This window comes from Bactrocera dorsalis, chromosome 2 (genome assembly GCF_023373825.1).
Source record: "Bactrocera dorsalis isolate Fly_Bdor chromosome 2, ASM2337382v1, whole genome shotgun sequence".
Taxonomy (NCBI): domain Eukaryota; kingdom Metazoa; phylum Arthropoda; class Insecta; order Diptera; family Tephritidae; genus Bactrocera; species Bactrocera dorsalis.
The window spans coordinates 51,502,189-51,527,919 of record NC_064304.1 but is presented as its reverse complement, the minus strand read 5'-3'; the positions used below and the strand labels follow the sequence as shown (position 1 = coordinate 51,527,919).

General features: G+C 32.3%; 1 protein-coding gene across 5 annotated transcripts in view; it reads left to right on the top strand.

Moving 5' to 3' along the window:
- The window catches only part of LOC105226092 (homeotic protein ultrabithorax), a 124,685-nt gene that overhangs the window by 19,774 nt on the left and 79,180 nt on the right, over nucleotides 1-25,731 (top strand). For 4 of the 5 annotated variants that reach the window (XM_011204861.4, XM_011204862.4, XM_029550126.2 and 1 more), the window contains one exon: nucleotides 22,823-22,873. The exons of the other annotated variant lie outside the window; for it this stretch is intronic. In XM_011204861.4, the coding sequence (XP_011203163.1) occupies nucleotides 22,823-22,873 (51 nt within the window). The remainder of the gene's footprint in view (nucleotides 1-22,822; nucleotides 22,874-25,731) is intronic. 5 annotated transcript variants of the gene reach the window in all.

The following is a 25,731-nucleotide window of genomic DNA, read 5'->3' as shown; positions in this document are numbered from 1 at the left end:
CGATTTAAGGACCTGAGTTGGTTTCTAAGTACTTCCCTATATATACCACAGCCTATTGGAGCAAGTGTTTCTCTGCCAACCATCAGCGGGTAAAAAACTAGATAATCAGTGGGTAACATGGGGGTAAACGTGAGGATAAACATATAGAGTGTGTCTTAGGCCGAGCGAATATTTAACCCACTCACGTACGTATACATGTGATCATACAACAAAAAATAACCCGAAAATGTGCGTTGGTGTTTGTGCATAGAGAAAAAATGTGTAGTTGTATTGAAATATTTGTCACAAGCGGGTAGCCGTGATTGGCTGGGTTTATACTCTTAATGAACAAAGGTTCTTTAAGGAAATAGTCAGGATTAGATGATTGCTATGTGCACGACAAGATTTTATTCATATAAACATAAAGTTACTGAAAAACAATAACAAAATAAAAAGCTCCTACTGAGCGCACGGTAGCACGGTTATTCTTCTAATTGCAAATCTATAGCGAATGCAATAGGGAGTAAGCATAATTTTTTTAACAAACTAGCGGAGTATGGTATTCTATGTCCTTTGTTAATTGTAATGTTTTATAAAGTGGTGACATGTTGTGCATGTTTAAGATGATAATGTGGTCTAAATTCGTTTCAGGGGAATTTATGAAACAAATTACTATAATATTTAGGATCGTCGCCATTGTAGAGTGCATGGCCGAAAAAATCATTTAAAGAATAACTTTTTGCACAAGCAGTATTTGTTTTTTTTTTGAAGGCCGCAAAACGTAGCTAAATAGATTAACAACAAAATTCATCACAGTCGACTACCTTAATGCTCGTTGTTTTAACAAATAATATTCAATTAGCAATTTGAATATGAATTATTACCAAGGGCAGTGAAAAATAAAAACCCCAAGAAACTCCGTATATACATATTCATATGTATGCGTTCATCAGTACACTGCAAAATTATCCTACATCTGCAAGATAAAAAAAACATGCACATGCCATCACACCGCACAAGCTTAGTCTGTACGGTCAACTCGGACCTCGTTGACGGTTGTGCTTTTCACTCCACCACCACTTGTCAGTATCATGTAGCTTACATAGCTGCAATGCGGATAAACAACAACCGCATTTCAGCAATAAACAGCGCTTCCAGTGGTGTAATACACAACTTGTTTACATCGCAGTCTGAACGACATATGTGTAATAAAAGTAACAATTATAACTAACCCTCTAAAAGAATTGACTTCCATAGCAAAAATTGTGTATTTTATATTATCGAGCACACATTTGGTACAAGTCCTTTCATTGTCAATATGAGTTTTAAAATCAAATATACGAGTAAATAAGTATACGAGTATATATGTACATATATAACCTAATTTCAACCAAAAGTAATTCCATCTGGCTGCCTCATAACACGGGACTTGCAAAGTAACAATATCGCAAATTAAATTCTTATCACACAAGTCTAAAATTCAAAATGTGCGTTCATTGTTCTGTGTGTTTCATAGGTTCTGTGATATATACTACATATATGTACGTATAGAAAATAATAATCATAATATCAAAATAATGCACATTAACCAAATAACATTCTCAATAACAATTACCATTCACAGTTTAGGCTTAAATTGAACTTCTTTAAAATTCTATGATTATTGAATTAATAAATACATTGGCACACTGTAATAATAATTATTATAAACTTCATCCGCCTGAAGCACGTATGCGTGTGAGCCATAACTATTAACAAAGCTAGAACCGATATCTTGCAAACTGCAGATTATTCTCAATGAAAGCTTTCTTATACAGTAAAAGTTAATACATTTTAAAAATTCGATATACTTGTACAAATCAATTGCTTCATAACAGTGAATATTATTAAACCAATATTGTCATATCAACGAAAACATCAATAAAATTTTTGTTGTGTTACGACTATGTATGTTCATGCACTCATATCGATGAATGTCCTGTAGAACTACAAAATGTGCAATTTCGTTATTTCCGTGTGTGTATGTAAACGGAATAACCAATAGTCATGCAATATATTTATGACAGTTTTACCTTTTGTTATTGTGATTGAGGTCGCTGTTTGGAGCTAAGGAAGCTGAAGAGGAACGAGAGAGTCAAAATGAGACCGAACGTAGAGTACTGCATGCAACAATTCGTAAGCAAACAGGTGATGTTATAAAAACCAACAATTAATCATTTTTAGTAACATCGCAACTCGCGTTGCTGTAGAAAGAAGCGACGCTTAATGTTTAACAAGCGCAAAACGCCTGTTAATTATCACCTGAAAAGATTAATGCCCACTTAATATGAGTTAGCTGCAGAGCAAAAAAATACAAAAGAACAATTGCATGTTACTGCAGTTTCCGCGTAAATAGCTCAGTTTGCGTATCCACAGCTGCAAAACATACTAAAATACAGTTGCATCCACGTGTTCGTTAGTATTCCACTAGTGCCAGATAAAGTGGATGTTGGCAGCGTACTGACGTTGCTCAGATGCCCCATGCGAGTTGCTGTTCACCGGTTTTGTATTCATAGTTTGTTAAACACTCACTCATTAAGCTGAACATACTACATTTGTATATTATAAAAAATAAACAAATTTACTCCAGAGTGTTGTGACTGTGCACCGCATCTGAAGATGAATATTGCAGCAAAAGTACATACACATACATATGTACGAGTATATCAGGGCAATAAAAAGTGTTACTTCGCATAACTGCTTTACTTTGCTTTGAATACTTCAATGTGGTCATCCAGTTTCCGTTGTTCATCCATATTGATTCGCTTCTGACACTTTCACTTATTTGCTGTTCTCTTTCGTCCGTTTAACTTGTTCCTAAAATTCTCTGACTCCGGCGGTACATATTCATTCGGTGCAATTTGTCAATATTCATTTTTAAAATTTATTAACTGCCAAACGACAGCAACGAAAGCAAAAACAAAGCACTACACTACTAACAAATTAGTGGCTGATAATGGCAATAAAGTCAAGCAAACGTGAAAAAAATTCGATTAAGGTGAGGCAGAGAGCGTCTGGCTCACATCGCCGGCGGTAAACTCGTTTGTTTTCGATTTTCTTCGCAAACGCGTACAGGAGCAGTTTCTTGATGATGTTCGTGCGAACATTTCTGCACGTATATACATATGTACATACATCGAAATATATTAGGGCATACCGTTTCTTAAACTTTGCATATGAGTTTCTCCACCTTTACAAAGATTATACAAACCCACAAATACAATACACAATATATTTTGAAATGGGATCTTTTTAGAAATATTATTATAAGCTAGATGAAATAACTCAGTTGACTATAGCGAAAAATTATGCTTACAATACGTCTTCCCTATAAAAAGGTATCGTTTGTCTAAATAATTGATATACATACTTTAAAAAAACATTATAATCGCTTTAGAGTTAACTGATCAGGAAAAGTTAAAAAATACAGAAGCTAATTTATGAGATGTAGCTAAATTTAATATAATTAGTATACATAAATAAATAAAATAAGTGCTTAACTTAAATTTGAGATCACCCTGTTACGACCTTGAAACCTCAAAAGTAAAATAATTTAATTAAAGTAATAATAATCCACTGTATATACATATAATTTATTCAACTATTTGCATACTATGCGCCTATTTTTCATCTTTACAGATACATTCACAATTACATTCCGTACATTTTTATAACTTGGTTAAACAAATCAAATATTAAACAATTTTGTGTAAAATTAGATTTGGAGTAATTTATGCACATATTAAGTCTTCACTGTCATATCTAATATTAATACTGAAGATGTATTTCTTGAATCGATATTTAACATATAGTTTATATTTAGGATAAAAAACTATTTTCAAAATGAGCGAACAAAAAATATTTATTTATAAATAATCGAATAATTTATTTCAGAACTTTTAATCCTAAAAACACTAAACAAATTAAACACCCAACAGTGCATACACATACATATTAAACAAAACCACCAATTCTTTTTTTTGTTATTGCTAAACAGAAATTATTTATATATGTAAACATGTTAGCTTGTCGGTCATATATTAAAATTTAAAAAAATACGCCGTACACTTTCAATGATTAATAACCGCCAAAATTAAATAGCGAAGAAAAACCTGATTTGCTCATTGAATGACTCTGCAGCTAACGAAGGCGGCCATCATGGTCTCCGGTCCGTACAGCGAACAGCTGATCACCGCTGATCACGTGTTTAAATTTGGTGTTCATCTTAATGCGCGCAAGTTTGACTTCAGTTTCACATCTTCCCGGCAGACTGTCTACGCAACGAATGAACCTAAATATATCAGACGCTTGAAAAACCTACCTATGAATACATTGTTAGTAGTTGCCAATGTGTACGTATGTAAAACATCCGATCCGCTCATCTTGATTTCATTATGTTATATTGCTTTTCTACTGCTATGTTGTTGATCCCATTTTGTAAATAATTTTGACAGGTAAACGAACAATCAAGCGAGTGGTTGAAAATAAGAGAGCGTAATAGTGACGACATTGAAGACTTTAATAGTGATATTCGTGATCATGAGTATTATGACTATGCTCGTACAAGTATTGTGGTCTTTGATATGTTAGACGGCATCAAAGGTAGCGTGTTGTACTCCATAGCGAAACATTGTAGATATATGTACATATGTATGTATGTAGCTTAAATATTAACTGCTGTAGATAACTCTCAGGTGTTTCATTAACATTTTCCTGTTAATTAGCAATAACAGTGGCCGCTCTCTTATTTATTTGGGGAATACATACGTTCTCTGCTATTATGTTTATAGTAGCAGTGTGAGCAATATGATGCTTCGTCTTCTCTTAATACTCACCTTATTCTTACCTGAATCTTGTGAATTCATATTAGAATGATCATTTGAGATAGTCTCCAATGACTTTGTTAATATTCAAATAAGAATGTTATTTCAACTTAAATAGATAAATAGTTGAGTTCTTATAAGAATTCAAAACTTTACAAGTATAATCTTTAAAGTTCATGTGCCTTTGGAAAAATATAGTTAACCTATACCTTATTTACAATATTGTCTTTCAGTAATGAGACGTTAAAGTAAAGCATCACTTTGACGTTGGACTTCGGGGAATAACCGCGAAGATAAACAAATTTTAAACCGATATGTTAACTCTCATAATCAAATGAATAAGTATAGGAGAAACACACCTACACCGAATCTGACCGCCTAAAATAGACTTTTTTAACGTTTAAAAACAAAAAAAAAAAAACAATAAAAGAAAAGTTTATAATTTTTGAGATTAAGTATATTTATATGAATATATGAAAAAAAAAATAGAAAACTATTCACTATTTCCCCAAGTTACTTAGACAAGTTCTCCACTGCCAGTAATTGCGGCCTGCACCGTGGTTCAAAAAAATATACTACAAAACATATGTATACTTGTTTAGCTCAGGCATACAAGAAAACACATTTTTAAGTAATTTTATACCATATATTATATAACTCACAGACTTTACGTCACAGGGCCTGTAAGAAAAACGAATATCGGAGTGGGGGTAAGCCGAACATACAGTATAAGGACAACCAGTGGTTTGAAAATTGCCTAGTAAGGTGTATGAAGTCTAAGGGATTATTGACCGATTTTAACAAATTTTGACAATACCACATACGATTAACATGTAACATACTAATAATATACAGGCAAGACTGCCCGATTTTATCTACTTTAGGCACAAAGATACATATTTATTAGTAAAACCCGTTCTTTCATTGATACGATTCGGACAAATCTTTATTCCGGTGCATTCATTTGTGCTTGATTTGCATACTGGTATAGTAAAGGTCCTGGGATATGGGGTTTGACTTAAATATGGTAGGTGCCTCTCCCACCGTCTTATTTTGGTCCCGGCTCTTATAAAGCTCTCTCGAATTCATTTATTGGCAATTTTTACATTGTGGGTAGGGGTACTGAAGAGGTTAGTCCTGAGATATTATGAGAATTTTTCCCCTGTGCTAAATTGTATTTCGTATCTTAATTTAGTGATTAGTTCTGGCACTTTTTAAAAAACGTGGAAGGCTGTAATACATATATGTGAAATATTCATTTAAAATTTTAGCACGTTAACCAAAAATATTTAGTACATACATATAAAGATCTTATCAAATAATTATGTACATCGATATCAATGTGGAAAATGCTGTCGCGGATTTGGAATAATCACAGTCTATTGTTCTCTTCAGAGTAATTACTGCACGACCGCGTGCAAATCAAAAATAACACGGATTTTCGAACGATTATTCAATGTAGAAACATTTAATTCGTTTTGAATTTTGTGTGACCTATAAATTTTCCTGCAGCCACGTATTAGCGTGTTTCGAGGTACATATGTATAAGAAAAATCAATCAAAGATCATATACCAACTGCTTTGAATATAATAATTTACACCTTTCGCAAAAATTTAGTATTTGTATTTTATATCACAAACGGTAATCATTAATACCTCACCGTCTACTCATTGGTTATTGGTGTTATAATACACATAAACTACTCAACACAACGATATGTAGGTATTTGTTCAACTGGAACCAAGCCCTTGACCCACTAAGTGGTAGCTAAGCATTTAATACTTTCGGGTACGACACTGGCTGATGTTTTGAGAAGGGACCAATTCGAAAGTTTTACTTAGAACTCATAATCAATTTAAACAAGTTAAACTTTATAATGTGAACGTCGAAATCACATATTTTATATAAATTGTTCGGTTTATTCCCTTTTATTATACATATATTATATTTAACACCGCGTTCATTACCACTTGTACGACAATTTTATACAATACATTCTTTATTTTATTTGAACTGTCAAAAGTGTCATGTTTCGAAGATTTATGGCAATCGGCTTGATCAGGCAGGCCAGTTTGCCGATTGCCCTTCTCTGAGATGTTCTCTGACCAATGTTACCGAAGAGAAATACTCATTCCATGTTTATATTGTCACAATAAGGAAATTCTTGTGCACGCCCAAAGCAGAAAATTAACAAAAATCTGAATGCCAAAGGACTTGAAATCCGTGATCGGCTTATGATTTTGATAATTGATTTAATAAACTGAATTTACGCAAAATTCTGAATCCGTACTTTGAAAGCGTAAAAATATAAAAGAACTTAATTCTTATTATCCGATACAATTAGCATTCATGTATAAAATATTTATTTTTCTGCTTTCATCTGTTTATACGTGTAAAATGTGCTAATGTGTACTACGAAAACTATACAGATCTATATTTGAAATATTATTTACCAATTGTTAAAGCAAAGATAACAACAGCCAATCGACTGACTTGCCGAAAGTTGATATTTGAAAAGTATTTATTATTGCCGATTTGATGCAGCGGTAATCAAGGTTTATTTTTTCTTGTATTTCAGTGTGGGTGTGCGCTTCTGCGTATGATTAGGCAATAGTCACAGTACCACATCTCATAACCCTCAATATCCTTATCGGAAACACGATTTTTGATTTGCATTTCACTGAATTTTAAATTCTATAAGTGGCAGATTTTTCTAAGTTTCTTTCTTCCGTCATCTGTAGTTTATTTTAGTTATATGCGAATATTTTAGTTACATATATCAATACTTGTATCAATAAACCCGTTAGTATGACATTTCATGTACTTAAGAAATTTAAAATTTGTGACAATCGGTATACCATGTTTTATAATAATGTATATAATGTTCCATTTATATGCCAAATTTCTTTATAATAGAATTTGACAGTTACCTCCAATTATTTGAAGCTTTTGACATATACAAATTGCTAAGGTGTGAAAGGTTCGGATGCGTCACAGCTTAAACTTATATTTTTAATAATAGTGTATGTAGACGTTGTCAGCGCTAGTTGTGTATTCTTACTGACAATTTTGTATGTGAATTGTTGTTGTTACAAAGCATGTTTCGCAGACACCATCGCTATTGGCAACGTGGGTAAAATGTCAACGAAAGTGACATGAACGCGGATTCGTAACAGCCACACGAAGTGTCGCATTGTGTTGAGCAGAATGTCACTCCAAGTCGTACGCGTAAAAATTTCATAAATATTTCTGTTACCCTAAGCCTAAGTCGACTTTTCTACCTTTTGCGCCTCATTTGCTGCTGCTATTCTACAGGCGCTTGTTTATTTAAAAAGCGTTGTGAAGTTGCACAGAAAACGAAAATAGCAGTAAGAAATGACACTTGAAACGTGAACAGTGGGTCAACGGAGAATCGTATAGTTGTAAGCGATAGTGAACTGTTGTAGGTAAAATTTACTACGCACAGTCCATCGATCGTTTAAACGTATTATAACTGTATAATAGCATATGCGCCACGGAAGTATGATGAAAACGTGGTATTTAAAAATAATCAAAAATTTTAATTAAAATAATGAAACTAATTAAAAACACCAAATCTGTCCAAAATATTATTTAGGGTCCTGTTAGTAACATAAGTGCGCTTCTATATATTATGTTATAATTAAAATTTGAAGAATACGGATATCTATTATACTCTTGCAACATGTTGCTACAGAGTTTATATATGTATATATAATGATGAAACGAATTGAAATCCGAGGGACGGTTTGTCCATATATTCGTCTTTCCGTGCAAGAGATGATTTGATTAAAAATTGAGAAGCATAATGTAAACGTTCCTTGGCAAAAAATGTAGGACAAGTTCGTTAAATGAAAACCAATAAATTACAAAAACTATGAACTAAATTATGATAAGGGACCTGCACGACCTATTTCAACCAAATTAGGTACATGATATTATACTGCTATTTTAATGTCAAAGTAGGGGAAATTAAACAACAACCACACCTACTTGGCATATCACAATTTTAGATAATAAATTTAAATTAATTTGATTATAACTGTATATAACGTTCAAAGAGTATAAGATATTCGGTTATACCCGAACTTAGCCCCTTTTTATTATTACTTATTAATTATATTCACTTTATTTAATATGCATACATATTATAATAATAAGCTGTTTTTAATAGATTTAAAGCAAAGCTCTAGTTTGGAAAAATCTTTAAAGTTGATTGATCTCCATGACTATGAATAGATCATCATTTTTTATGAATAGCTTAGAAAAGTCCTTTCCTATTGCCGGGTAAAAAGCATTACAAGTTTGTAATATGCCCTCCGTAAACTTACTTTTATGGCCTTTATTTTATTTGATTACTTATTTATTTAATTGAATTTAATCATCTGTTTTTCATTACAATCAGACATCTTTTAGCATAATATAATTCAAAGTAGAGTCAGTTGATATGAAAAGTTAGTGAACTTATTACCCAGTTTGCTTCCTGTTACTAGTATTCTACCTGCCCGAGTTTTGCAGAGATTATGACACTCGAAGTTGTTGTTGATATCACTTGTATGATTAGCGGCATAAACATCTCAAATGTTTCTTTAACAATAAAAAATGAACAAGGTGGATTAATGAAGCCAACACGGCAGCGAAATCAGCAGACAATTCGCTATTTTGCATGGCCGCACATACAGGTAGACTGTCATAATAACCAATACGACACAACGCAAGCATATGGTATTGTTATATGCCTATCCCAAAAAGTTTCGCTTCTCGACTTTAGGAATATCAGAAAGTCTTGTATGTCATAATGAAACATTGTATATTTAAGAAGTGTTCATATATGTTGTATTTTATTCGTAATTGACAACGTTTTACATATGTATATTGAAGCTTGAATGAACTCGTTTTTATATGATTTATGATGTGTACATATAAATTTCTGCTTTCAAATTTTTAGTGAATAACATTATTATTATTATTGACGATCGCTTTTTTCCACAACAATCCAACTTCGAGTTGTATTCCCACCATCACTATAACTACGTCGATCATGAGTAACTGCTCGTTCTCAGCGCAAAAAAAAAAATTAATTATAATTTTTTAACCGCTTATTGCGTATTTAAAATTCCTTTCGCTCCAAATATCATTTATATCTTTTGCGCATTTATAGATTCTCACCCACTATTCTTATAATTTTAACAATTTGAAATACATCAGATCGCGTTTATGTAAATATGCTAGGTTTAACTAACTTTTGGCAATTTTCAAGTATACTCGAAAACATGGTTCTAAAATACTGATAACTCAAATACTGTCTTTCGCCGTATCCAGCGTGGACACTTGTTACACAATTTTTGATAAATGCGGTGCGGGTGGTGCATTGCGTGATCAAATTGAAAGGTGAATTTTATCCATTTCATCTGCTTCACAGTAACCCTCCTGCGAAGTATAAATTAAAAATTCAACTTTTAATTTGATCACGGTCAGAAATTGAAAAATGACAGGAGTAAAAAACAGTTCCTGTGAAAACAATCTTCTTTGAAGAGCGTCTTACTAAAATGTGATTGATTATATAGTTTAACAGAGAAATTAAGACTTAAGACATCGAATCACACTGTGATAATCACAATTATTTCATTTAACATTACACATTTTAAAAAATACAGATACTTAAAATCAAATTTTTTCATACAAATATAGTCAACTTCGTAGAATACAGCAGAAAATTTACGATTTATTGGATTATTGATTGTTATGTTGGTACTCATATCACTTACTAATGCTGAAATGGGCGGCCATTTTCCACGCAGTATAACTAATTTTCGATAGCTGTTTTGCTTGGATGCGTTTTGGATCGTCTTCGATTTTTGCATGTCCAAAAAATGAATGAAAAAATGTGAAAAAAAATATGTGAAAAAAAATTAAGTTCGCGGAGGCATTTTAAAAGTTAATTGTGGCTAATGGCGAAGCTACCTCGAACAGAAGCAACATTTATCGGGGCTACAAAATGATCTCAGGGGGTCGAGAAGACGTGAACCACGAGGAGCGTGCCGAACGCCCGAGCGAAAACATTAGTGAAGTGAAGAAAAAAGTATTGTCCAATCTCCTATTAGAGAAATTTCTAAGGAACTTAACATATCGATTAGCTCGTATCATTAGATTTTAAAAAATGATGTGGATATGATTGGGGTCGCTGCAAAGTTTGTGCAAAAATGTGGTACTTTAGAGCATATACAACATTGCGTTGGCACTGCTCCGGAGATGTTGGACTCGTTACTGATGACGAATCATGTGTTTTTGGTTATGAAGAGAAAGCCAAAGCACAATCATCACAATGGAAGCTGCCGCCTGAGCCGTAAAAAGAACGCCAAGTTAGGTCGAAAGTGAAGATTTTCCTAAAAGTTTTGATCGATTGCAGGGGCGTCACGTTCTTTTCAAAGGTTCGTACGGTCAATAATGAATATTACCTGTAAGATATGCGCAATTTGCGCGAAGCCTTCTGCCAGAAATATTGTGGAAGAATGAAAATTGGCTTTTACACCATGATAACGCCACTGCTCAAGCATCGCTAATGATGCCGCAGCCATGGTATTCCCCACACCTGGACTCATGTAACTTTTTGTTCCGAAAATTGAAAAGGTCCATGAAAGGGCAACTCTACGTTACTATTCCGGAGAAAAAGACTGCATGGAAGGCGGAGCTAATCAAGATAACAATAAATAATTTTTTAAGAGTTTTGAGGATTCGAAAAAAAGCTGTCAGAAGTGCAGTATATCTGCGGGTGATTACTTTGAAGAGGACAAACTAGATATTCATAAATAAATAATCACTTTCTTAAGAAATACAAAATTTGACATAATTTTTGAACAAAGCTCGTACTCGTAGTAGTCTTTAGTTGATAAGATAAGCAAATGACGCAATTAAAATAAAAGTTGACCTAACGGTAATTTTCCAGTTAAGAAACATAAGTATATATGTATATTACATATTGATATATGGAATAAAAAGTGATTTTGAAAATTTTTGAGTTGTGGCTCATTTTTAGTTAGTGTGCGATATGTTTGCAAATGTTTTTATTTCGACTTCGCCGCATCGCACGCATTGTTTGATATTGTCCAGAGTATCGTTCCCGAAATACCGTAGTGAAAATGAAAAATCGAATTTCAAAAGAGAAGTATTTAGTGGAATAAAAGCAGGCAAAGAGCTGCGAAGTTAAAAACTTTACTCGCAAGTATGGATACAGATAATGGGATTCGCCAAAAATTAATCTGTCCTATATATTGGGTTGTCAAAAAAGTCTTGCGGAATTTTTATTGAATTTTTTTTTTCATTGAAATTGAAATGAATTTTTGATGACCAGCTCTTGACCGATGATACGGCTGCTACTATGCCGGTCTCTTTCGACCAATTCAGCGATTTTATCGCAATTTTCGACGACAGGCCTTCCGGAGCGTGGCGCATCTTCGACCAACTCGACACCAGAACGAAACGTTGAAACCATCGTTGTGCGGTGGAAATGGAAACTGTACTGCACAAATTTTATTGGCGGCTTGAGATGCATTTTTGCCTTTATCGTAGTAGTACTGTAAAATATGCCGTATTTTCTTTTTATTTTGCTCCATGTTTGCGACACTATAACTCACGAACGACTTAAAAGAAACGACAATCAACGTGACGTGAAATGAGCTTTCCAAAAAGGTATAGCATGATCCGATGCGACGAATAAAACTAGAACTACGCGCTTTCAGCGGCAAATAGCGCCAATACCGCAAGACTTTTTTGACAACCCAATATCTGTATATATGTACCTGTATTTATTTTGCTACGTTCCTTTTTAAAATTTCTCAGCTTTACTTTAATAAACTATTTTCGGGAAAAACTTTATTGCCGAAAATGAAGTCATTTCGCATTGCGTCATCAGTTTATTTAAAACCACTATTTGTACGAAATATTATTCTGATTATATGTAAGAAAGTCGGCATGGTTTTATTTCGCATATTTTCACAATAAAACACACATCATGTCAGGCTAATATTATGAATCAAATTTATTTAGTAAATTCGTGTGCCCCAATAAGAGTTTTGATTATTATTCTTCTTTTCTAGCTTATTTTTATCCCCTTATAATTTTTTATAAGCATTTTGAAAATGTGGCAATGACCACATTCCACCCCTTTGAAATACCAAACTCCCAAAATATAAGGGTACGAAACTTCTTCGCTGAAATTATCGCTTACACGAGCAATAGGAAAGCGGGCATACAGTCATTTATATATAAATTTATATTTATTTGTTTAATTTAAGGTTACAAAGAACTGTTAGGTGAACAAAATAATATTTCTCTGTTCCTACAGGTTGCGAGAATATAAATATAATAAAAGTTTTAACTTGTTGCATACTCAAACACCGTATAGTTCATAATCTAGAATATTTTGTAAATATCATTTTATTGTGTAATAAATTGCTAAACTTATATTTTATAGGGCGTTTAAATACGTTTAACTTGATTCAACATACTAATTTGATGCATTTTGGTATATCTCTAATGCATAATCTAAGACTCAGAAGCTGTGGAAACGCAACAATAATTAAAGCACATATTTTTTCTTTATCATCATCACATTTTAGAAAAGTCCTTTTCTAATGCCAAATAAAAATTGGTAATATGCCTTCCTTAAACCATGAAGGTTTCGAAATGTGGAAGATTATTTGTTAAACCACATAGTTTTTCTAAAATAAGTGATGTGGACAATTAAAAAAATGTTTTATTGTTTTTTAATTAAGAAACTTATTTGCTCATAGATGTGCTTTTTTTTACAGTTTCACGCATAGGCTAGTCAGCTGAGTAGAATTATGAAAGTATTGGAAAAGAACGAGCATAGACCTTGAGTAGGAAACGAAGTAGATAGAAAGAGACAGCACGGAAACGTTATCGCAACCCTTAAAAGGTACATAAATTAGGACTGTGTTGAAAGCGAGGTCTGCCGTAATGGGCACTTGAATCTGCTCGTACAATGTAGCACGATTTTATTTGAGTTATCTTGCGCACAATTTACTCTTAATTACGAAATATGTGGTTTTGCCTAAATTCATAAAGTTATGTTGCAACAAGTTGTCACTTAACTCATTCACTAAAAGACGGTGGCCAAAGTGCCCTTTCAGCCATCACCTTCCTAATAACGAATACGCCAGTATTATTGTTAATTTGACTATAAAATAAATAATTTACATACATAAGTGAATATAGATTTGATAATCAATAAGAGTTAAGCAGAGAAAAAACGTTCCTCTAAATAACAATGAGGTCATAACTACATATTCATAATTATTGAATTTATATACATTACAGTTTATATCTACAGATCATTAACCATGGAACAGGCTATGGGTATAAAACCAGCGGTAAAAAAGGCTGAATAATAGGTTGAATGGGAGATATGTGATACTATATACAAATATGTCCGGTCAGATTGGATGAATGTATATATTATCTAAAGCAAAGTTTAATTACATTTCACTTCAGTTCATGAACCATCTATTTGAATATTTTTGTAAAAGGCATATATTAAGGTGGTACAATGTTTTTGGATAAAGCACTATATAATACATGAACAGTTTTCAAAAAGTCTATTCCGCCTTTATATACATACATAGAATGCCATATTAGTACAGTCTATAAGCTGTGATCTGTCTCTTTCTCTCTTTAATGAATATTTAGCAAATATAACTACAATATAGTACCATCACCTATTTAGGAACAAACAAACTGCTACCGAAGTAGCATCAAACCTTGTACTCATATTTCACGTCGAATGTGTAAATTTATTGATATTGAAATACAATTGCAAAATTAACTCTCCATGAGTTCTGGTATATACATATGTAAGTATAGATGTGTACGTTTGTATGTATAATTACATACAGATAAAAGTACATCTGTAGTATTTGTTGGTTTGTAGCCGTTCGATACAATAGTTTATTTGGTCAACTGTTGTATGGCCTAAATTTATGGTTTCTGTTGCTGTTCCAATAGACGTTATTCAAATATGCAACAAATATAAGAGAAACAAGAAGGGAAGGCACACTAGAAAATACATACAGGTTTTGAAAAAAACATAATGTTAAAATTGTTTGTAAAAATTAAATGGTGTCTTAATATCTCATTGTATATTATAAGTAATAGGCTCACTTACTTTCATTACTAAAAAATAGTAATAATCATTACATATTGACTAACATAAACGGTATAAATTCATGAGTGTCGAAAATCGCTGTTTAGGGTGTATTAGGCGAAAGGATCCTGGGAGGTTTAGAATAGTATTTTCTAACGGTTTTGAATGATCTCGGAGTGTAAGTTCACACTTCTTTCTATTCTCCTCTTATTCTTTTTTAAACATATAAATATCAAGATCTTGAATATTTTTATTTGTCTCTGTACAAATCTGAATGGTTGTAGAGGTAGTACTCTGCTGTTAAAGGTATAATAGATTTTCATTGTCATTTTCTTGGGATATTAAGATTTAATTCCTTTTAAACCACTAACAAATTTTTGGTCTTTGCGAAAATATAGCATGCTTCTACTTTTGCTATTTACATTTCTTTGCCAGTGGGTCAGCCATTCTTCGACAGAAGCCAAGTGCTCCTCTAGTTCTCTTGAAGCTCTGATAGATTTATTTTATTACGGCATACTGTGTCTATGTCATGCGAATGGATGTCAATGCATTTTTAGCAATAGCAATATATGGTGTGCATAAGGCAAATAAAGTTGGACCTAGTTCACTACCCTGAGATTCAACAGCTCTTAACGATCGTTCATCACATGTGACATACTTTAACAGACATTGTCCTATTTTTAAACTTTTGCAACATGTTTCTAGAGAGTAGAATAGTTTTGTTCACCAAACGGTTGTTTGTATCACCTCAAAATAATCGAGTTAGATATAGGGTTATATTTATATATATATAAATGATCGGTGTGATGAGATGATTTGAGATCTGAGTGACTGTCTATCCATCTGTACAAACCATAACTTGAATAAAAATTAAGAAATCTTGATTAAGCCTGGGTACAAGTATTTCCTGGCAAAAAACCGAAGACGAGTTCGTTGATGGGCGTAATCGGACTACTACTGCGCCCATAAAACGCCATTAAACCATAACTAAGCACTAAATTGAGATATATAACTGTAATTAATCTAAAATATCGCAGCAGCAAGGTACCTGTAGGGTGAAGTTTTTAAAAAGTGGGCGTAGCTCCGCCCTCTAATTTGTTTACTGTACACTAAAGATAAAATAACAAAATTTAAAGGCTACATAGACATTAAACTTTACCCCAAAGAGGGTATGGGAAGACTTTAAAGAAGCCTGGGTCAAAGTTGGACAATGGACCTGGTGCCGTCCTCCCACAGGGAAATTCACATGTCTCTGGAATTCATCTACAGATTTCAACCAAATTCATAATTTAACAATCTTCTAACATACCAATACTACGGTGCAAAACAGAGCGGAATCGGACAAAAATTTTTAAATTTCATTTGATTTTTTCATTTTCCAATATACTAAATTAATATAACGATATACAAATTTGCACAAAAATTGTGCAAAGTGATCCAAAACTGTTCAAGCCCATAGTTGATTTTTACAAAGAATATCGGCCAATGTGTGAGATATTAAACAAACTTTCAGGGAGAATTTTTCTCTGTAAGTTTGATGGTCAAAAATCGGCTGAATAATGTTAATACTTTGCTGAGCCTCGATATACCTTTTAGATCAATTTTCGAGCATCTGGGTGACATTTACAGATCATAATCTATCTTAATAAAATTGAGAGATCGTGTTTTTTTAATATCGTTGCTTATTTGTTTTATATGCAATAGTGGTTAGGTATCGGCAATTCCCACAAATGAGCAACTCCAATCCAACTGACTCCGCATTGACTATTAGTTAACGCTTTTCAAAACATGATGCAATGTCTGAAATATTACGGATGCATTACACAACATTACGCTTTGTTCCTATGCATTGCAATTGACGTTCTCGAAGTTACACCTGCGAGTATTTCTTGCTTTAATTGCTGAGAACTTAGTCCTTCCTTACGTATTTTGATATAAACATATTCACTTCTACTAATTTAAAAAGGTTTGGTAATTTTACAAAATTCTTTTCACTCCAGCGCCAATTTTTAAATGATTCACCTATTATATAGATATAATTACTGAATGAAGTTATTGATGTTAATAATGAAAATTTAATAAATCCAATCATCTTTAAAGATTAAAATTATATGTTTAATTATCGTAGATTACATATACTTCTACATTATATGCTGCAGAATCATTTTGTACTTCGATTTCGAATGCCGCATTGTACTAACAAACCCCTACCATATATGTATGTATATGCATATCTGTTGTTTATATACGAGTATGGACGGAGATTTGGATTGATGACAGTTGCATATGTGCTTTACTTAGTATGCACAAAACTATACATTTGCACAAATGTTGCACCAAACAAACGTAGATATGCACATGTATTGTAGATTTGTATAAATGGAAACATTTGTATATTTGTGAATAAGTATTAGTACTGTTAAGTGTGAGTATAACTTTGCATTTTCGCCCCATTTATATGCAAATAAATCACCGCAACGCATCAGATCGCATCGCGGCGCCTGCTACACCCGCCCACCGGCTGCGGCTCATGGCAATACATACGTTTAAATGAAAGCGTATGCATACACACACATTAAATGTATGTGCATATGCGAGCATGCGTGTCTTTTATCTCAGCACACTATTTGTCATTGCTTTTAAGTTCGTTTTTCCGCTGCCGCAGCTTTTTACACTTTCTTTATTTCATTTGGCTTTTGTTTTTTGTTTTGAGTGGCGCTTTTTTATTTTAGTTTATTCCGAATGCCATATTGCCATGTGATATTTTAAAATGAAAATCCCGCCACGATTAATACGCTCACACATATGTGTACATACTGTAATCTGGAACAACGCATAAAAATGTGTATGCTCACTTACACTCTGCATGAAAGTTTGCCTGTGTGTATAGAATGGCAAATTCAGTCTATGCCAAAATGCACAATTTTCACATTCGACTAAATTTATTCGACACTGGGATTCGAAATGCATAAATTCACCAATGAAACACCAATAAATAAATTAAACGCATGGCTACCGGGTAAAGAGGGTGGTTAGAGGTTGAAGCTGGAAGGGATTGTGGTAATGAAGGCACAGCAGTTGTGTATATATCTATCTATTTTAGTAACTTTACATGAGCATTTTATGACTTAAAAATTAAAATGTTTTTAAATAATATTGTATATATACTGCAACATCTTGAATGGTATATATCAATTTACAAGAAGCAGTCCATATATTTATATGTACATAAATATTTTAACATATAAACATATACATACATATATATGAACTTATATGTATATGTCACTACATTTGTTAAAATGTCTTTAAAACACAGCTAAAAAGCCAATCATAGATTTATTCAGCATCGCCCCACAGAGTACGTTCATATCATGTACATACATACTACTTGCAAGTAAGCAATTTCAACTTTAGACAGCAGCAAACAATGCTCGCCATCGATATCCAGACTTCAGCAATCCAATCGGGGCGAGAAACGAGCCGCTTAACCACTTAAGTGTGTAATTGTATATTTATCTGTGTTATTTAATAAATGATCGCCTCCGACAATATATCGGAAGCTCTTCTTGTGAAAATACAGATGCTACAATTTTCACTAGATGGATTTTATATATAGTACTTATAAATTACATATAGAAGTAGGACATTTGATTAATACTTGCGAGCTACAGCATAGGATTCATTGAAATAATATTTAAGCAAGCATATTAATGTGAACGTAAAAATTAATTTTTTATTTTTAAGCCATGAATGCAGCAAAAAAATAGCAAATTTACAGCTCCACATTCCTAATAAGCTTTACATAAACATTGATTGGATTGGTACATTCATATGTGTATACAATACATAAAATCATGAATATCCAATTTATTTATTGACCACTTTTTTATCGTCTTGGCAAACAATTTCGTCTACAGTAGTACGTGCACTTCATATACTGTGCGTTTTAACTCAAATGATAATTTATTTAAAACAACTCTCATTACTCCATTTGGTAAATCTATTAGAGAAGATATTACACTGTACTTATGTACATATTTGTCATCGTATGGATTCGTCTATAAAAATACCACTCGTCTATTCTTGTAGTATTGAACCTAACTAATACAATACAAGTATGCGTTATGTAAAGTTGGAGATATTTTAGTACGTTTGTGTATGAGAATGGCAAATAAAATACAACTATAGGTGGCTAAGACTTATGATGACAGTGGTAGAATTAGAAGAGCATTCGATGCCGTCGAAGTTCCTGTGTATATTTCAGATATGTACATATACAGTTAATACTGAGGTAGCTGATATTACGGTACCTACATGGCATGTATTTTAGTATTGATAACACCGGTCAACAAAAAAAATATTTTTTTTGGGGTTTCTGTTCTCATGCTTGAATTCTGATTCTAGACATTGAAAAACACTTAAATATTAATCTTTAGTTCTTAAAGTTTGCTTTGGGCTGATCTACATCGATAAGTATATTTTAATTTATTTCATAAATTAAAGATGGCAGCACTTTAATTAACCCGAAAGTAAACAGTATTATTATTTGTAAGAGGCACAGTAGTGAATGTTAACCTGTTTATTATAGCTGTAACAACAATATTAGTGTATTACTCAGTTAAAAAATGGCATCAAGTCAGTGTAAAAATGATATTGATTTATTCTGTTTTATTTGCGGTGAATTTATTAAAGTTAGAAGTAAAAAATTTGCTTTATCAACAAATTTGGAACTTTGCGAAGCCTATGAAGCCTATTTTAACCTAAAAGTCAGTAATCAAAATGAAAATTGGGTACCTCACTTCGTCGAAAAAAAAATCGAAAAATTGCTCTAATTTCTACGAAAGCAAACTTTAACCGGGAAAAAATTTTTTTTCCTTATTTTTGTCATAGGAGAAACTAAAATTTAACATGTAGATGTCAGACCCAAAAATCGTGTTGACCGGTGTAATGCATGTTTAAATTTTATTATTGAAACCTATGTATGTATGTTCTACTTTGTTATTCTACGAGAACAAATTGCGAAGTAAAAATGAGATAAGTTTAATTTGATATTTCGTCAATAAAAAGCGGGCTATTTTCAATTTTTTTTATCCATATAAAAAATTAAATATTTTATTCACTTGGTTTATTCCAAAAGTAAAAATTTCTTTCAAGACCTTGTAAGTTATATGTCGAAGATCTGTGTAAAATTTCATAAAGATTGGTTGATATATAGCTGAATTCAACAAATATTTTTTTATCCCCTGTAATTCATTAACGAGTAAGCGTCTCTTTTTTATAAAAGTGTATCCTTGTGCCTTAAATGAATAACATCGGATCAATAATACTCCTACCCCCTCACCATATCTCAAACTTTCCGTTTATTGTGAAGCGTATATATCGGTCATATGTACTTATAATATTGGATATAATTCCAAAATGTGTGAAATTTGTCGTATTACTCCAAATTCCCAAAAAATACAATATTTAGAATAGTCACGGTCAGTGTATAAGTTATCTTCATACTAACATTCATACACTTACTTGATTACAATCATGTTCTCGAGTATACTACTAGAGTAATGGCGAAAATTAATGTAATCATCCAGATCTTCCTTTCCGTAGTAAACGCTATAAAGTGATTTCCATCCATTTAGACTTTCTATTTGACATTCAATTTTTTAGGTTAGTTAAAATTATTTAATAATGCATACAACTTCTTCAAATAATGCATGTCTTTCGCAACACTTTTAAATATTCAATTCACTTGAAAGGATTTCCCAGGCTGCCTTCTATGAAAATTACGAGAGTATAAATTAATTTTAACTTAGCTTTCTTAATTGTTATCAATTGATTTCTATAAACCGTTCCGCCTTTCAAGATACATATGTTCCTATGAATTAGTAAGGACTGTTCTTATCAAAACGAACGGAAAAAGCTCCTAATATCTGTATTCTGTAGTATTTTGTACACTACCATTTTTTACCATTTCCTATTCCTTACGCTTTATGACGCCAAGTTGTTTACGTTAGATTTAATGCAAATTTTTATATACGCAATGTCACACAAACGGAAAGCATTAGATACCAGTGAAAGTGAGGGTTCAGACTTTAAAAGATACATAATTTTCAATATATATTGACCCAAAAAATTGATCCTAATCAACGACAAAAATACGTAGATATTTTGATGTAGAAAATAATCAAACACAATTAAAATTTCCTTAAACAACAACAAATAAAAACAATAGGGAAACTAAATATAAAATATTTCACTGTGGTTAATTTTGTGACTTAAAAATAACGGTTAAAAGGTATTATTAAATTTTCTTATGACCAATTTTGGCGACGACTTTGATTCTTTTATTGAAAGAATGTCCGCCCCATTTTTACCTAAGTCTCCTGCGGTGCGAAACAAATGTCTGCGCAGAATCTCAATATAAGATCCTGTCGTCATTTGTCTTTCAATTTTCGTCAACATCCCCACACCATAATGGCGCTTCCACCAAACTTCAGCGCAGGTTCGCACCCTTGCTTCATCCATCCGATCCCAAACGAATTATTTTAGTCTCGTTCGTTCGGACCATAGGGCCTTCTCCCACTACTTCATATTCTAGGTCTTGTATTTTTCGCGAAATTTAGCTGTAACTTCCTGTGTGTATCAGTGAATAGAGGTTTTTTGACTTTCCATGGTCTTTTATATCAATAACTATATCGCAGGGCGTAAAACATATTGGTAACGGTACCTCAAACACCAACCAATATAAATACTCAGTCGGATTTGTGCTTGAATGCATATCTAAAACGGAATGGAAAAAGTAAAGAATTTTTAGTTGAATCATTATCAAATTCGCGAGTCACTGTACATATATATAATTGTGTAAATTTGCATGTTTGCACTAAATTTACTTTTAATATGCGCACCTGACGCATAACACGCGCTTTCTATGAGCAGGCGAGGAGCATACTGAGACGAACTAAATTTATGCGTATATATATACATATATAAACTAAGATTACGTGCCTGTAAGATGTAGGTGGCTGCTGCAAGAAGAGATAATAGATAAGAATTTGGCTGTCCTAGACCGCAACTTCACTCACTACGCTCTCACACTCGAACTCATGCTTCTATTCGCCAAGTGCAATGTGTGTCTCGGATAAATTGCGTTGGGACTTGTGGAACAAAAATACATCTCGCTGTTAATTATGTTGATTTAATGCTACTGGCTAACGATATAGAGCGTCTTTTAATATATGCCTTGTTGCCTCACACTTTCCTCTTAAATATGTTTTATCATATATTCTAAGTACGTAAATGCACGTGTATGAAAGTAACCAATGTAAATCCATCGACCAATGCGATGGTCTTATCGTGCGTAGTATGATGTGTCAGATGCGTTTTATAGCAGCCAACCGAGTCACGGTTAAGGTAGAGTAAATGCCATTTATCTGCGCCGACTTTTATTAATGTTTTATTTACGAACGGAGGTGCTGTAATATATGTTTGAAAGAACTCTGCACAGCTTTATGTATACATATATGCATCCGTCTTCTAAGACATATTTTGTAAGAAATATTATTGGCAAAAAGTCACAAAAAATGTATTATACCATTGTTACAAACTGCCCTCTTTGTAAATTTTTGTTCTCCATTTAAGAAATTATTGTTTTCTTTTAGAACCGATAGGCGACTTTTAATAAATGATTTGTTATTATACTTAAATATGAGGTTAGATATAGTCTAGTATTATTGTCTCTAATTTGTTCTTTGTACACACATTATTTTGAATACTTTTAACATCATTTTCTTTTATTTTCAGGTAAGAGATACTCAGAATCTCTTGCGGGCTCACTTCTTCCGGATTGGCTAGGTAAGTACCAAAATAAAACCGTATAAAACCGACCAAACATTTTTGATTTGTACAACCCCGTTAAATATTGTTTTGTATTAATTATATTTTGCAAGTCATATTTATATACGAACATAGCCCAAAGTTTATGATTATTTTTGTTTTTAATTTACTGAAAGGTTCTTACTCTTCGTTTTGGCTTGAAATGCAAAATTAATTCATAAAATTATATGTCGTTGGCTCAGTGGACAAACGTAAAAATTATATTTTTTATTAAAGAAAACGTTTAACTTGTGTAAAAAAAAATAAATCGTGGACTGTTAAGTAAGAAATTTTCTGAAATTTTTTTTGGAAATTACGACTTGAGGTCGCTACAACTTCAATCAAATATAGCAGGTGTTTTAAAAATGAAATTTTAATTTTTTAAAGTGGACGTTTGTACCATAAGCCAGCGATTTTCATTTCTTCACATAGATATCGCTTTTCTAAAGAAAATTTGGAATTTTACTTTTAAACTTATCCCTGTTTTTTTTCTATTAATCTTTTGATTTTTGAAAGTACACTTTTACAAAAAGAAATCTTATCGGCATTTATTATGAAATAGATATTTTATGAAACTATCAAATTGGCTTAAGCGTTAAGTTTTGCAACACACTCACAAAACTATTTTTGACCCACTCACACAAAAATTTCACAGACTTTTATGCACTCACACCTACATCAATATAAGAATTATATTGTAAATTAGTTTTTGATATTAAAATCACTATTTCCCATAAAAAAGAAAATCGACACACATACACAAAACCACTAAACACAAGCGCTTTTACTGCTCCATACTTTAAAAACTAAATAAAAATATTTACATACATTAAGGAGTATATTAAAAAAGCTTTTTTGAATTTTGTGTTAATTATTGATTGTGTGTTTAGTTCACCTCTCCAACGTAAATATTATTTTTGAAAAGAAAAGTCAAATTCAATTGCCGAAGGAGCGACGATGGGCTTGTTGTCGTTATTACAAGTCACTGGGCATCGAGAGCAGAAGGTAACAAATTCAAGTGATCATTAAATTTTAGATGTTGTACTTTTAAATGTTTTCGACGATAGCGCATTATTCATTATGTTATCACCCTAAATTCAAATAAAGGCATTATGGCTCTTATAAATAACATTTTATATAAATATAAAACAATACAATGAACATAGGTAACATTAGCTCAGTAACGAAATGCATGCGCATGTGAGATTTAGTGATATTGATATACATATAAGTATAAATATATGTACATGTATTAATTTCACCAAAGTAATATGAGCTTAAAGTGTAAAGAGCAGAGCAAAAGACAATGCAGCGATTTGTTGTACTTTAAAATATTTAATTGGCAACTTAAGGTAACTATTACTTACATGCGTTTGTTAAACAGCAGAACAAAAATATTACTATGTTTGCATGTTGTGATTAAATTAATATATCAAATGTGTTATGGTCACGCACCTATATGTAAGTAGAATATTAAAACAATACCAAAACATATGAGTTAGAAGATATTACATAAGCTTTCGAAAAATTCGCCAAATTCCGAAAAGGTCATAACGTGTGTAATGAAATGGCCTTTTGTCATCATCATATAAATATACGAAATAAATACTTTTTGATTTTCATAAAACTAGTTCGTGTAGTCGGCGATAAGACTCCAATTATTTTTCCTATATTATCTCTTTCAAAACGAACGTACTATGTAGCTTTCAGAGGAAAATCCTGTACCCTATTTTCGAAAAGGCAACTAAAATTTGTTGAAATCCATGGTCTAGGCTTTAAAATAAATTTTATGCATACATATATAGTGATGACATCATTTAATATTCTAGATAATAATGTTTCCAGAATTAGGCCTTCGGTAGTTATAAGGCAAGTGGTAATTTTTGGAAAGATATTCTTTATATGTATCTCTGTTATAATATGCACCAGTAAGCCAAAAATATCAATATAATTTCTTAAAAAAACACTACTCGAACGTTTTATTAATTTCAATACAGAGGAGATATCTGAATACATATATATTTATACACCCTGATGACTAATGACACATACACATTTCTTCTTACTAATTCCAAGGGTCCCTTTGCCAATAATTTGCTAAATAAAAAAAACCTTTACTGTTCGCCTTCACTTTATTTGTGTACATACATTCATGAATGCATAAAAAACATTTTACCCTGTGCTTGGCTTAGAAGTTCTTAAGAGAAACGTAAAATCCATTAGAAAATTAATAAATAAAATAAATGAATGCGGTTTACCAAAGCAAAACTGAAACTCTTACACCAGTGTAATAGTCTTCAATATGTGTATACAAAGATTAACCCCATATTACATAAAAAACAATTTATTTATTTATTCGGCTATGTTCATCGAATGAGCGAATTGATTCGACAACGATGCTATAGAAGCCCATAAACCACTCAGTTAACAGAATTGTAGTAAGAAAGGGAATATTCTTAAATTACATGTATTAATGTAATGCATTTGATATCTTAAGAATGAGGGTAGAGTGATGTCTACTTACATTTATCATTAATTTTGTAGTGATACAAAAACATAAAAACAAGAAGGGAAGAGCTAAGTTCGAGTATAACCGAACGTTTAATCCCACAGATTGGCCAATATTTTCGATCAAAAGTTTGTAATTGAATTTGGGCATTTTTGATAATAAGGTGGCAGACCTTAGAGGTATTTTCGCGCAAAGTTTTATCCCGATACATTAATTGGTGCTCGATTTGCATAATGGAAAGTGAAAGAATCAATGTGGTCGGTACGATATCTGTCGTATTTATTTATTCATTTATTGGGCTTTTAGTAAATTGTAATAGTACCGTTAT